The sequence below is a fragment of the Choristoneura fumiferana genome, chromosome Z, assembly GCF_025370935.1.
Source record: "Choristoneura fumiferana chromosome Z, NRCan_CFum_1, whole genome shotgun sequence".
NCBI classification, from domain to species: Eukaryota; Metazoa; Arthropoda; class Insecta; order Lepidoptera; family Tortricidae; genus Choristoneura; species Choristoneura fumiferana.
This window is the reverse complement of record NC_133472.1, coordinates 1,117,139-1,132,458: the sequence shown is the minus strand read 5'-3', so window position 1 is coordinate 1,132,458 and position 15,320 is coordinate 1,117,139. Positions and strand designations below refer to the sequence as shown.

General features: G+C 40.5%; 1 protein-coding gene across 1 annotated transcript in view; it reads left to right on the top strand.

The window, feature by feature from the left end:
- LOC141434202 (uncharacterized) overlaps positions 1-9,234 on the top strand; it is a 30,435-nt gene extending 21,201 nt beyond the window's left edge. The window contains 5 exon segments of the mRNA XM_074096599.1: positions 1,811-1,899; positions 2,375-2,491; positions 4,032-5,306; positions 7,902-7,997; positions 9,148-9,234. Coding sequence (XP_073952700.1) covers positions 1,811-1,899; positions 2,375-2,491; positions 4,032-5,306; positions 7,902-7,997; positions 9,148-9,171 — 1,601 coding nt within the window. The 3' untranslated portion in view covers positions 9,172-9,234.
- The last annotated feature ends 6,086 nt before the right edge of the window (positions 9,235-15,320 follow it).

The window sequence follows — 15,320 nt, the reverse complement described above, 5'->3', positions numbered from 1 at the left end:
TATACCAAAAACGAGCGTATACGCGCAGAAAAAAACGCTAGTCTGTAACTGCCCTAACGGTCGGAAAATTGTGCTCTGCGGAACATTCCTTCCTATTGAACATGTTAAGTTGTGCTTGTCAATTCATAATCGGTGACTCGTCTCAAAGTGCAAAATGAGTAAACAATGTGATGGTTGCGGAAAGTTTTTGGCCTCGGGTGCTTCGAATTTAATGGTCACTTGCGCCAAATGCATTGAACAGGACAATTAAAATAAAACCATGGATTTGTCCATGTTGCAAACTTAAAGAAGCACGCAAAGACAACAGTAACACGCCTTGTATAAGCGTGGATGAAGGGTCCATCAACTCACGTCGACAAGGGGGAGGTGAACCCGCCCAGTCCCAATGACGGTAGCGTTTCGCCGGTGACTGTAATTGCTTCGCGGCTAGAACAGTGGATCTCCAAATTTAATACATTTAGGGACCAAATGGAAAGTGATCGGTCAGAAATAGCAGAGTTCTGTAAGGATTGGAACTGTTTAAAGACAGTCATGACGGCTTCCGACAAAGCAGTAGACGAAATAAGCGTGCGAGTCGATAACCCCGAAAAACAGCTGTGTGACCTGATGGCTAAACATAACCGCAATCTGAATGACGTGACATCAATGTCAGTTCGTTTCGAGTCCATCGAGAAGCGATTAGATAATATAGAGATTTGGTTCGACAGTAACATTGACAGGGAAGACCAGGTACGCGACTTGCAATCTACAGTCGAAAAACTCAAGGCAGTATTGAATTATAAGGAACAAGGCTCACTTCTGCATGATATCGAGATATCAGGAATTCAGGAGTGTGCAAATGAAAACACTGCACATCGTAAAGCTCGTTGCGGTGAAAATTGGTGTGACAATAGACGATCGTGATATTGTGGAGGCTTGGAGGCTCGGGCCGCGGGTCACCGGGCAATTTATACTTTGAAGACGCGTGAATCTTCAAGATCTTGTTTTAAGGAAACAGGTGCCGTCGCTTTATGTTTTTGAAATAATCATGTATGTTAGGAAGAACATATGTGATTTTCCCACTAACGTCGATAAGCCAAAGGCTACTAGAAACACAGGGAAGCTTAAAGTTCCATCTTACAGACTGGCTAAAACCAAAAAGTCGTTTCTGGGAAGTTGCATACGTTTTTATAATAAAACTCCAGAAAATATTATTAATGAAACGGATACAAAATTCAGATCTATTGTCAAGAAGACATTAATATCAAAGGCGTATCATAGAGTTAATGATTATATCATGGACAGGAATATTTGGAAATAATTCCGATCCGCATTAGCGATCCCTTCAAATAGCGAACCTACTGTGTTAAAAATAAAGTTGTGTTAAATACTTGTGATGTATACATATCATTTAATAATATTGTAAATCTGTTTAAAAAAAAATATACCTTGTTGAGTTTCTTGCCGGATTCTTCTAGATTCTGCAGACGTCGACATCTCAGGTGTGGGTTGCCTAATGCTGCTGAAAATAAGCAACTGATAAATTAATTTACTGGTAATAAAAGCGAAAAAAATAAACGCGCGAAATAAATTTAATATTTTTTATGTAATAATTAGTTATATATTTTTTTTCATAATCTGTTTACGCATAATAGTATTTATGCCGAAACTGTTTTCGCATAACAGTTTACGCAGAATTCTCTTACGCATAATCAATGTAAGCTCTCGTGGCACTACTTATGTAATATATAAACACAAAGACATATAGTTTTAAGCCGGATTGCAGTACCATCGACGGTATGGTCTTTACATAAAACTTATTTTGTTGCAGTTCGCGAGAAACGCGTTGGCATACTGAAGCCGCAGGGCTCCTTGGAGAGGGCGCGCGAGGAGCGTGCGTTGGCGACCACCGATGATCAGGTACCTATAGCTATAGGCCGGAGCCCTAAAAATATACACTGTGTCATTTTTGATTTCCGACTTATCGATTCGAAATCACTGAATCGAAAAAATCGTTTTAGCAATCACCTGATGGTTTTAAAAGACCTATCCAACTTTACCCCACACTACAAGCTTGGATGAGAAAAAAAAGTCACCCCCACTTTACGTCTACGGGAGGTACTCTAAAAATTTTTTTATTTTATTTTTATTGTACCATTTCGCCGGCATAGTTTACATATATATTCGTGCAAAATTACAGCTTTCTAGCATTGACAGTCCCTGAGCAAAGCCGCGGACGGACAGACATGCAGACAGACAGACATGGCGAAACTATAAGGGTTCCGTTTTTGCCATTTTGGCTCCGGAACCCTAAAAACGAAGTATAGCGAAAGTGGGATTGAATTTTTTCGGGCTACAATAGTAGAACCGATAGCGACTACGGTTCCTGTTTTAGCTTTACGACGCATCAGAAGACTGCGCGGTAGGAGGCGACAGGCGCGAGATCCGACGGCCGCGCGTCAACATTGCGATGGCCGCCATCTTGCGGAAACAAGAAGAGAGCTGCAAGCAGGTGGGTAAGGAACTTAGCCGCCGTGTCTGGCACTTAAAGAGACCTGACATAAATCAGTTTTCCTTTTGTCAATATCTGTGTTTTGTTAACCTCTTCAACGCCACCACAGAGTACATATATAACAGAGACACCACCTAGTACAAGCAAATGGTATCACCCTAATACTGGCTATTCAACTGGCTATTTTTCTTTCCTTCGATTTTCCAATAGATGGCACCAGTGAGAACACAAATAACACGATACGTATTGCCATCTAGTGAGACACTAAGGATACGGTACACCGACAACAACCAACAAGCTCACCAACTGAGCCTAGACGACTAGAGATACGCATGATGTCTCTGTCTTATTTACGTCATTAGAAGAGAATGGCATGTTTCTCTCAAATAGTTTCGACGAATGTGAGCAAGCGCGGGGCAAGCCCAGCAAGCGCATTCCGGTTATTCGCCATCTAGCGTCACAATTGCAAAACACTACGAAAGCCTCATAGCTGAAATGTAGCCACATGTAGCCTATACTTTCGTATTCTCAATTTATTATTTTTATGGTGTTTCTTCACTTCAAATTAAGGAGTTGAATTAAGGTTGATGTGAAGTTGTGTTTATAAAATATGCTAGTCTTTATTTTAATCTTAATATTTCTACTTAATTCGGCTTATTCACATTTTATAATTTACAAATGTTAATAGTAGTGCCATCTATTGCTGTTTTTTTGTATTAAATATAGCTTGTAGGGATTGGTAAGCCATGAACGCCACAATGCAAACGAAGTGACGTGCTCTGTACGCCACAGAAAAACCAGCGACAAATCAACTTGTTTTTTAATTCGCTAGGCGGCAGCACACTAGACAGTACGATAGTCTCTCTCAGCTAATGCTCACGGTTACAACTGTCGCAAAGTTCTAATTATATTCTGACTCTTTTATTCCATTTACTTACACGTCAAAGTCAAAGTTAAAATATCTTTATTCAAATTAGGCTATAACAAGCACTTATGAATGTCAAAAAAATCTACCACCGGTTCGGAAAAACCTCTGTTGAGAAGAATCCGGCATGTAACTCAACGAGGTATATTTTTTTTAAACATATTTACAATATTATTAAATGATATCTATACATCACAAGTATTTAACACAACTTTATTTTTAACACAAAAGGTTCGCTATTTGAAGGGATCGCCAATGCTGATCGGAATTACTTCCCTGTATTTCTAGTAGCCTTTGGCTTATCGACGTTAGTGGGAAAGTCACATACGTTCTTCCTAATACATGATTATTTCAAAAACATAAAGCGACGGTAGGGTTCGGATACCTGTTTCCTTAAAAAAAAGATCTTTAAGTCCTTAAAGGACATCAGTTTTAAAGTACGGTCGCTATTTAGATTAAGACCCGTTTTAAACTGTCTCATGTGACAAACTACTAAGGGCTAAGCTGCTTTTTAGCTTGTCTGTACTAATTTATGTCAATGACATATTATTGCGAAAATTGCGATTTCGTTTCTTTACTTATCATGCATTCTTATGTTCCCGTATGCCCCTCTAGGTCAAGTTTCGAACGCCTCCACCGACGCTGGACACTAGTGAAGCCGATACCACCCAAAGGGTCGACAGTACCATCGATCGGCCCAAAGTTAAGCAGCAAAAGTCCCTCGCAGACATCCCTGTCGGCCGGAAAACTGGGGGCATACTAGCGTTGAAAGACAAATCCGGCTACCCCCACTTGGTGAACAATGCCAGCGAGGTAACCATCAAAAAACCCGAAGAGCTGCCGCAGAGGGATCCCAAAGTGATCCAACCACCCTCGCACACTGCCAAGCGCGACGGGCCTCAGGCCAAGTGGCATCAGCCGTATGAGATCCGGCCGAACCACCGGAACTACGGATTAAATAACGCCGGGATAAGATACAAGCCGAATTACGAAGCACCGGCCACGGCCACCAGCCAAAACCAGAGCATACGTCTGCCGGTCGTCAACCCGAAGGAGATAGACGTGAGGTCCGCTGCCCTCCAGCGCCAGAGCGGCCGCAACGACTACCCCCAACGCCCGAACTACCCCGTCGGCGGCGACAAGAAGAGCTTCATGGACGACCTGCCGCCGCGGTTCGCGAACCAGCGCTGGAACCAGGAGCAGGACAACAAGTTCCGCGACGACTTCCGTACCAAACAGCTCAACGCTAACATGTTCAGCACGCCGCCACCGAACTGGTTGAATACCATGCCGATGCAGCTGCCCCAGCAGCTTCCAATGCAGTCGCAGTTGATGAGGCCTCAGGTCCCGCCGCAGCTGTCGATGCCTCCCCCGCCTTTGCCCGACTCGTACTCCCCACAGTCGTGGTGGAACCGGCCACCTTACAACGCGCCCCCGACCCGCGCGGACGCGATCACATCCCAGACCATGGCGGCGATGCAGCAGATCTACAACTCTCAGCTGTCGAGCAATGTTCTCATGAACATGACGTCGCACGGCCAGCTGCCGATGCCTAGTTCCGAGTCTGGTTTCGTCCGGCAGTCTCCTATTGGGCAGTTGCCCCCCCGCCACATCTCGCCGCCCAACTTCAGCCCTTATCCCGTGCCGGCTCTGCCCTATCCGAATGTATACGATTATCCCCAGTACCAGAGCAGGGATTACTTGGGGGAGACGCGGTACCCAGCACAGCCCGCGCAGGAGGTGGGACTGGATCTGACGATTAGGAAGCCGACGCCGGACTTTGTGCCGTTCCACGCGCGGCGTATGGAGGAGGGCGCCCTCGAACGGGCCATGGACGAAGCCCTGAATGCCAGCCCTCTGAACCAGAGCCCGAAGAGCGATGAGCACGAGGTAAGTGACGTCCCATGTCGCATTTAGGGCATGTTTCACCACTCACTGATGAAGTTCATGTGGCAGATGTGTGCGATGCCGTCTAAACTCCAATTCAATAGAATCTGACAATCCTGTAGACACTTCCAGCCTACTAATATAAACACCGGGCTGCCTAAGGCTTTGTGATGTGACTATTATTCTTTTTTGATTCCTTTTAGATCATTATTGCAACAACAGGGACATTATAATCAAGTGTGCCCACGGTAGGGTGTCTTAAATATGTAGAAAATTGACAGATTCTATTGAATTGTACTTTAAGTTTGTTTTGGCCGAATAAACTAAAATTTAGACGACCAGATGGCCTAGTGGTTAGAGCTACGAAGCTTGAGGTCCCGGGTTCGATTCCCGTGTCGGGGCAGATATTTGTATGAAAAATACGAATGTTTGTTCTCGGGTCTTGGGTGTTTACTATGTATTTAAGTATGTATCTATCTATATAATTATATTTATCCGTTGCTTAGTACCCATAACACAAGCTTTGCTAAGCTTACTTTGGGACTAGGTCAATTGGTGTGAATTGTCCCGTGATATTTATATTTATTATTATTTATTAAAAGCCGTGGTGGCCTAGTGGTTTGACCTATCGCCTCTCTGGTCTCTCTCTGGCTCGCACCTCTGAGTTTTTCGAAATTCATGTCCGGAATTACATTTGAAATTTACCACGAGCTTTGCGGTGAAAGAAAACATCGTGAGGAAACCTGCACAAACCTGCAAAGCAATTCAACGGTGCGTGCGAAGTTCCCAATCCGCACTGGGCCCGCGTGGGAACTACGGCCCAAGCCCTCTTGTTCTGAGAGGAGGCCTGTGCCCAGCAGTGGTACGTATATAGGCTGGTATGATGAATTATTTATTTATTTATAAACAGAGACGGCATCACATTTATTTGTCACATAATTAATCGCACAGTGAAACAGGGCCTTAGTCTTCGAAGGCCTACTGTCCACGTAGGCCGCACGTCGTAATGCACCACATCGTTCGACGCTTTTTGTGCAGCTTGCTTGCATCCTGTGTAGAAAGGAATGAAACCTACTTACTTACTTACGGCCATAAAGATGGCACATCGGTCTTTGGAAAGAGACTCGGCTAATTTCGGCTTCGTAGAGCGTTGTCACACTACGTATGTGACGTTTGTCAGTTGTTGTACAGGTGCAATAGAGTACGGAAAATATATAATAAAGAGTTGTTGAAACCCCCCAAAACTTTAAATTTTACGATTGCATCTTTAGGAAAAAGAGGGAACTATCCTTTTTCTAGTAGTTGCAACAGCTCTCTATAGATGACCGAAGTTTACATGTCATTAATTTGACGTAAACTAATTAAGAGCTTGTCCAGATAGGGCGAATTCGCCGCGATTCTCTCGCGCGACCGTTGCGTCCACAAGGTGCGCGCAATGCGCGTGCATTTGGGCACTCGATGCGTGCACTCGCTCTAGAGTTCGCGAGTTAACTGGACGCAACAAAGCTTCCCTAGTATCTCGAGAGTCTGGCGTAGTGCACGCGATTTACGCGCGTATTTTGGATTCGCGCGATGCTTGTGGACGCGATGTATTGACGTCTAGTACCTCGACAACGCGCTTATGAATTCGCGCGACACGATTCGCGACGAATGAGGGCTATCGCGTATGAATTCGCCGCTAGAGGCGCTAGTGTAGCGTGAGGTCTCCGAAATGTCAAATCTCATAGTTTTTGGGTGAGCTACGCGGGTTTATTTATAATAAGAATAATTTTGAGAATATTTTGCAACATCTGAAATTAATTATGGCAAATATGCGTTCCGGTGCAATGAATGTTTGTGTTTTGAGACAGTTTTGTCTTTCGGAAACCTTTGTCCTCCCTTTTTTCCGAACAAAACGGGGACTATGCAACACTGTGGCATGCTCGATATTTTTATGTACGGTTTTTAGGTGTATTAAACATGATTTTAATCGAAATTTTGTTTTCACGCCCGTAATAACAGACTTTGAAAGCCACACTTAAAAACCTCACGCAACATTGCGCCATCTAGTGAGACAAAAAACGATAGCTCTCATTCGCCCCTTCTGGACAAGGTCTAAGTCTATAAAGGTGATATACATGTCACTTAATAAACACGATGATCGATGGACGGTCGCCAGTGTTCATAAATCGTCGTGAACAGCCAATTGTCTTTTTCCGAAGACCGATCTTTATCGCCGGTACAATACGATTACTTGAGAGTTCACACTTGACAGATGGGCGTGCCTTCAGTGAATTTTCAACTTTGACGTCATACAAATAAAATAGTTTTTACATAATCTGTAAACGTGGGTAGCGGTATACTAAAAATGGCTTTATTTGTATGACGTCAAAGTTGAAAATTGACTGAAGGCACGCCCATCTGTCAAGTGTTCACTCGAATTAATAAAACTGTACTGTATTGAATAGTGTCGCGTGTAGTGCATAGTGCGTATGACGTGCGGTCTACTTGGACAGTAGGCCTAAACTTTTCAACTTTAAGCTAGCGTTTTAAAAAAAAAACTGAATAGGTAATGTCCAGTGGAGCGTATATAGGCTGTAAATGATGGCTTGTTGACAGGAGGCAGAGTCTCCGGCGGAGGACCCCGGCACTTATTCGCTGTTTAGCGCAGCCCCGGGCGCCTGCGACTGGGGCCCGATGGCCCAAGGCCAGCAGGTATGTTGACACTCTTTTTAAGAACATGCTGTATAAAGACCAGTGGTGTGCCGGATATCCACATAATTGACAAGTTTTCATTTTTTTAACACCTGTAAATTACTACAGGAATCGAAAGTTTGGCCTCCTGGACATGGGAAAATATTTATTATAATTTATTTCTCCATATTTAAAAAAATACAGAAATAAAAAAAAACCGAATTTGCCAAAACTACCACAGAATAGATATGTTTCCTTTGCCTTTCTCACCAGAAAAAGGAGCTGTCATAATTTTGACAACGTCTACGTCAGATTTACATGATCTTTTTTTTAAATAGAGACTAGACAAAAGTAATGAATCTATTGTGTGGTAGTTTTGGAGTTATGCCCTTTTAGAATAAGCACATTTTAAAATAATTGTAACAAATTAATTAATAATCGTAGCGAAATTTTAAAAATATCAGCGTCTTTCTCTTTCCAAACAGAATACAGAGAACGAATCAAATTATAGTGTTAGAAATATGAAATCTTGTCAATTTCAACATTATACAGATTAACGTTTCCTTGAACGCCTCTTGTAAGCGCCGAAGTTGCGCGACCGAAGTTCTGCGACTAGTTTTATGTGACATACCATAACCGATGTGATTAAGTGTGCAGTGTTTACTTGCATGATTTACTGGCGACCAGCTGGTTAATTTCGGTCGGTGGACCGAAGTTAGATTGTACGTCAAAAAGTAACTATATCATGGTAGTAAATATATCAAACTTTCAAGGAAAACTATAACGGCTAAGTTTGCTGGAGAATTATTAGTAGTTTATGAGTAAATAGCAGCCTAAGGTATAAAATATACCTAAACTTGGAAGATTCCGTATAAAATACGAAATCCTTACAAAAATATTACTTATTTTTGTCGTAATGGCTACGGAACTCTATTTTGGGCGTGTCGGACACGCTCTTGGCCGCTTTTTTTAATTTTCTTAGACTAGCGGTCAATACTAATTTTATTATTAATTCTATATCGACCTGTACTAGAATCAAGGTACGCGGAACAAAACCCGATTTTTTTTTATTTCTTTTTTCACCTAAACTTATTCTGTTGATATCTTTTCTTTTTTTTTTCACTAGGTTGTTGTTTTATGTACTCATTTCTTTATTTTATTTTTATTTCAGGGCCGCGGCAACGCAAACGTTTAGTTTTTGTTTTTGTTTTGTTGTAAAAAATTATACATTTTTTATTACATTTTAGTTTATATTTTTTATACCGTTTTTATTTAAACCTGTCCCTGTGAATGTTATACTAATTGCGACGTTAAAAATACTTTGACTGAGTTAGTAGGGCCGGCATCAAAAGAAGGTGGACACGTCTAGTCACTTACTATATCTTCGCATATTTTTGGTTAGTAAAAACCATAGAGTATATAATAAACCAGAAGCGTTCGACCTCGTACTGTGACCGAAACTTCGGTCTATTCGCATTTTCGGTCGTTGACAACTGTCTGTCTGTGAAACAAGGCTGAAACGTTGATGATATAGACATGTTTATTTCATGACGCGTTCTGATTTGGGATGCATTTATATTTTGTATGATTGGCTGTCAAAACTTGATTTTTTCTCTTCGAGAGTACTTAATAACTAGGGATGGGAGTTCCTCGTCAATTCAGACATCTGCATCCGCATCCGCAATACGGTATTTGACAACTCCTGATTTTGCCATATCTCAATATTATTATGAAAATATAGATAATATACAGATAGTGTTTAGCGAAGAGAAAATTTAAATCGGTTGCAAATTGGATTTATAGTGATTTTTTGAATAATCTATATACCTCTCTTTCTCAAACGCTTTTCTCTATGCAGCAAGTATGGCGCTACTGGCGTGTGACGTCACATGCCAGTATGTCTTTCTCTGTCTAATCTTGAATTTCTAACCTTTATAACTTTGTTATTTGTAAAGGTAGCTTAAAAATTGTTTTTCTATTCGATAACAGGCATTGTGTAGTTTTCATTTTTAAAACATATACAAAGTAGTCAAATACCGTATTTGTAACAATATCACTAACGATACAGTGACATTTGAACTTAATTTTTTTTTAATAAAAAATAATACCTTTTTGTTATTTGTACTCCCATTTTCTTTTATAAAGGAACTTAAGATCCTCATCCGCTTATGTGATAAAATCGGCATTCACGACATCTCTGGTGATACTGGCTTCAATGACATGCGTGCATACTTTTTCTGGTTTATTCTATTAATCTATGGTACAATAGTGTCCCCCCACTTGCGCTGCTAATGGAAGTATTGTGACGATGGAAATGATAATTTTATTAATGACAGTAAATTTACTCCAGCTGCTGAACTGTAGAGCTGTAATTAAGAACCCCGAAGCACAGAGTAATTATTACAGGAGTAGACATTAGCCGTGCTATCGCCGCATGCAATAACACGGTGGTCGGCATTTGGCGAACGACTGTAAGACCAGACTATTGTGAAGACGACGGGCTTTCGTCGAACTAGTTTGAAACAAGTTCGGCGACCGCACCAGATTAACCATGTAATACGGTATTTGACAAGTGTTATTTATTATTATGTAAATACAGATGTAACTTCTACAGCCAATGCTAAGCGAAGAAAAAAAAATTTTTTTTGTTTACATTTTATGCTTTTTTTTAAAGGTCTATGTAACTGTCTCTTTTTAAAACGCTGTTCTCTATGCAGTTGCTATGGCTCTTCTTATGTGTGACGACACATGCCATTATTTCTTTCTTTGTCTAATCTTTAATTTGAAACCTTTTTTACTCTGTTAGACGTAAAGGAACCTTAAAAAAAAAAGCGCATCAACAAGCTTTGATTTATAAAATAAAGTACTGAGCTTTGCTCGGGCTAAAACTCGGTAACAAGCGTTTTCCCAGAGATAAGACCAAGCTAGATCGATTTTTCCCCGGAAGCCCCTACATACATACATAAAATAAATAAATACCAAATTTTATCGAAATCGTTAGAGCCTTTTTCGAGATCCCCAAAATATCGTTCTATCTATCTCTATCGCTCGTTTATAGGTATTAGATAAAAACAGTCAAATACCGCATAGCCACATTAGGAAGTCGGTGTATACCTATGTATTAACAAACACAAAATAAAGTCTATACGCGAATGCGAAATATGACTTCTCATGATCTCTGTGGCTATGTACTTTGTCTGCTCCGGTTATAAATACTATGTGCCCGGAACAAGCTAAGAACTCGTTTTGAACGCAATTGGTAAAATCAATAGGTATATTTTTTTACGGTGTCATATGTATTTTTTATAAACATACAATGTATCACGGAATGAGGCTTGAATATATCAGCCAGTACCTGGGAGAAAAACATAAATGAACAACCTTGTTTAATTTTTTTAAATAATGTAAAATACACTCCTTTGTTATACATTAAGTTCCAGTACCTTATGTCGATATTCAGTGTAACACTTCAAAGAGTTGGCGCCATCTTGAATTTAAATTTACTCCGAAAATCTTTGCGGTTCATTTGTACATCGATCAATGGGCGAAATATTTCCTCATTCTGTGACATCCTGTAGTGCACGCAGCTAATGAGGGCTATCGTTTTTTGTCTCACTAGATGGCGCACTGTTGCGTGAGGTTTTTAAGTATGGCTTTCAAAGTCTGTTATTACGGGCGTGAAAACAAAGTTTAGATTAAAATCATATTTAATATACCTTAAAACCGTACCATAAAAATATCGAGCATGCCACAGTGTTGCATAGTCCCCGTTTTGTTCGGAAAAAAGGGAGGACAAAGGTTTCCGAAAGGCAAAACTGTCTCAAAACACAGACATTCATTGCCCCGGAACGCATCTTTGCCATAATTAATTTCAGATATTTCAAAATATTCACAAAATTATTCTAATTATAAATAAACCCGCGTAGCTCGCCCAAAAACTATGAGATTTGACATTTCGGAGACCTCACGCTACACTAGCGCCACTAGTGGCGAATTCATACGCGATAGCCCTCATTAACCGAAGCTATGTACTTGTTTTTTTTTATATTGTCACTACTTTTAAAAAAACTCGTATCTCAAAAACGGTTATTTTTGTGAGTGAACTTTGTGAACATATTTTTAAGGGTAACATTATTTGACGTATTGATTTGAGATACGATATTATTTCAAAGTAGTAACATACCTGTTGATATCTTTGTTCAATGGATTCCATAGATTACAATAAATGTGTTTGAGACGATCAAAGCAGTCAATTGTTTGTTATTATAGTGTAGTGACCAATTTGCAAGCGGAATTGAGTATCGAGCGAATGCTAGAAATGTAGAAACAGTAGTATAATTAAAACGCGGTTCCCGCTGAAACTTTGTATGGTAATAGCGAGCTGTCACTTTACTTATTTACTAAATGTTACACTTGTTTTGGATAGGTATTTAACTAAATGTAAACAAAACAACGTCAATTGGTGTCTTAAATATTGAAATTAAACTATCTAAACATTTACATTTCTGTATTGAAGTACCATCAGCCAAATATGTGGTCTACCACCCTAAAGTTGATAATCGTTTGCACGTCACAAAACAATAATGCCAATAGACGTGTCTGTCAACTTGAAAGTTCGACTTTAGCGACATATTCATTTGATAGGAACTTGTTTAAAAATTGATAGACCTCTTATTTGGCTGATTGTAAACTAGTCTAATTTGTATTACAATGATAGATAAGTAAAATGTATAAAAACTTTAAATGTATCAAATTTGGCAGCTGAAGTTTGTTTACATTTAGTTAGTTACCTATCCAAACCAAGTATAGAAATATTCGGCCGTGGAAGCGAATTATTAAGCTTTTGAGACGACAGGGTGCTGGGGCCTAGGGCTAAAACCTTCGTCAAGGAGGTACAAGCCCTATACGAAGTTAGCGTGAAAGAGTAGCAAACAATACACACCCATACAGCACACGCACAAACTGTCGCATTTATAATATAAAGTAGGATTAGTAGATAGCATGAAAGTGAGAGGGACGGTACGTGCTTGCGTCGAGTTTCTAATTTCGTAGTAGGCCCCCTCATGTAGTGAATAATCTTTTTCCATCGTGAAACATCGGAACACACTACTGCCGAATGATGCCGGTGTGTCTAAAGCCGAGTTTAGACTTGCAAGAAAAATCGTGAAAGTTGCATTACATTGCGGTGCTCGATTGACCACTACAAACTCGTTGGCTTTACGGCCTAATACTGTTTATATCGTTGTGACTATTAAGGTACGTAATAAATGCGCGTGAGTCTGTACGTAATAGTGATGTAACGAATTAAATTCTTTGAAAATTCGCGTTTGCGAATGCGAATATTCAGTTTTTCGTTCTGGCGCCAAATTGTCTATGGCAGTCTCGTTCTTACGAAGTACGTTAAGTTTGTATTTTGTTCCGAGAATTACCGAGTTTATACGAACGCGTCGCGAAGTAAATAAATAAATACTTAATACCAAATGATTAAGTGAATACTGATAATGTGATTACACTTGCTACGGTGAAACATACGTAAATACAAACATACATAGACTGCTAAAATCATTACTCTTCTTTTGGCTTTGCCGTAGTCGAGTAAAAACTATAGTATACAATTAAAGAAAAAAAATACAGGGATGTTTGGGGTCTCTTAGTTGCAAAAAATGGAACTGCTACCGTCGTAAAATGCACGAGGAACCTCCTAAACGTTAGCAGTTCTGTTATTGCTTGATATGTTAAAAAGTCCGTTTAGACCAGAGGTTCCCAAAGTGGCCCAGGTCGACCCCCAGGGGTCCACGATGGCGTGAAAAAAAGGTGCTTTTGGGTACATTTGTAGTAGAAATGTAGCAGCAGGGGGTCTACCGAAAACAGTAAAACTTTAAAAGGGGTGGGTTGGGTTGGTCCACTAGAGAAAAGTTTGGGAACCCTGGGTTTAGACTATGATGAACGCTTGGGACTATGGAAACCTGAATTTACGGTAGGGAGTTTTGGTTTTTATTGCCATTCGCTTGGTGCTCAGGTACATAGTACCTAGCGTTGAAGGCTGTATCTTTGTTTTTTGAAGAACCAATGGGGTCCTTACGAATCGCTGATGTTGCGGCAGTTCGGAATGCGACGGCAAAAGGACTGATGGCCCAGGCAACCGGCGACGCTCCAAACGACGACACAGACATCTCGGATCTTGAAGAATCAAACTGTCGACGCCACGCCTTCCAGCGCGTGTGGTCTCGTCTCATCTTGAATTAAAAACCTCAGAATCCATATGTTAGCGCTTCTAGTTGTTTCCCTATCCGATGTCGCCATTTTTTTGCTTTTTCTATACTTCGCTTGTAGCATCAGAAAGAAGGGAAGCGATCTTGATGTGTCTTTTTATTGAAAAATACTTTTGAAAAGTATATCACAGCAAATATGTAACAATTAGCAAGGGCATATGATCATTTACATGCTTTTGGTATCATAACTAATAGTAACTGTTTTAAAAAAAATGTTTTTCAATAAAAAGACCGAAGCCAACATTTTTTACAAGAAAAAAAGTATACTTAGGCCTGAGAAAGAATACAAGCAGTATTTTAAAAATATCAGCAGTATTTTAGAGCAATGAACAGTGTAGTTTTTTTGTTTTAATGTTTTAAAGACAAATTTTTAGTCCTTTTACTACAACTAATCAATTTCCATCCCGGCCTATATACGTCCCAACTGCAGGGCACAGGCCTCCTCTCAGAGCAAAACGAAGTATATTAATGTGCTTTAATATCTGCCACAGTGGAGCGTGCAAAAATATCTGACACGTGCACGGCCTAGAAATAGTCGTGTCAGATATTTTTCGCACGCTTGTTGTGTCAGATATTGATGCTAGACTGTACCCACCCAAATAAAAACTGGAATGAAACCCTATTCGACGCACATCCTATAATAACAATTTTTTGAGTATACATATGAGCCGTGGTGGCCTAGTGGTTTGACCTATCGCCTCTCAAGCAGAGGGTCGTGGGTTCGAACCCCGGCGGCGCGCACCTCTGAGTTTTTCCAAATTCATGTGCGGAATTACATTTGAAATTTACCACGAGCTTTGCGGTGAAGGAAAACATCGTGAGGAAACCAGCACAAACCTGCGAAGAAATTCAATTTCCCAATCCGCACTGGGCCCGCGTGGGAACTATGGCCCAAGCCCTCTTGTTCTGAGAGGAGGCCTGTGCCCAGCAGTGGGACGTATAAAGGGTGGGGTGGTGGTGAGTATACATATTGCTCTTTATTACAATTTGAAGCGGAAAAATAGTTATGACATTTGGCTCTTGTGACGTTTCATTTTACTATTATTACTTATTAGCTCTATAGTGAGGTACG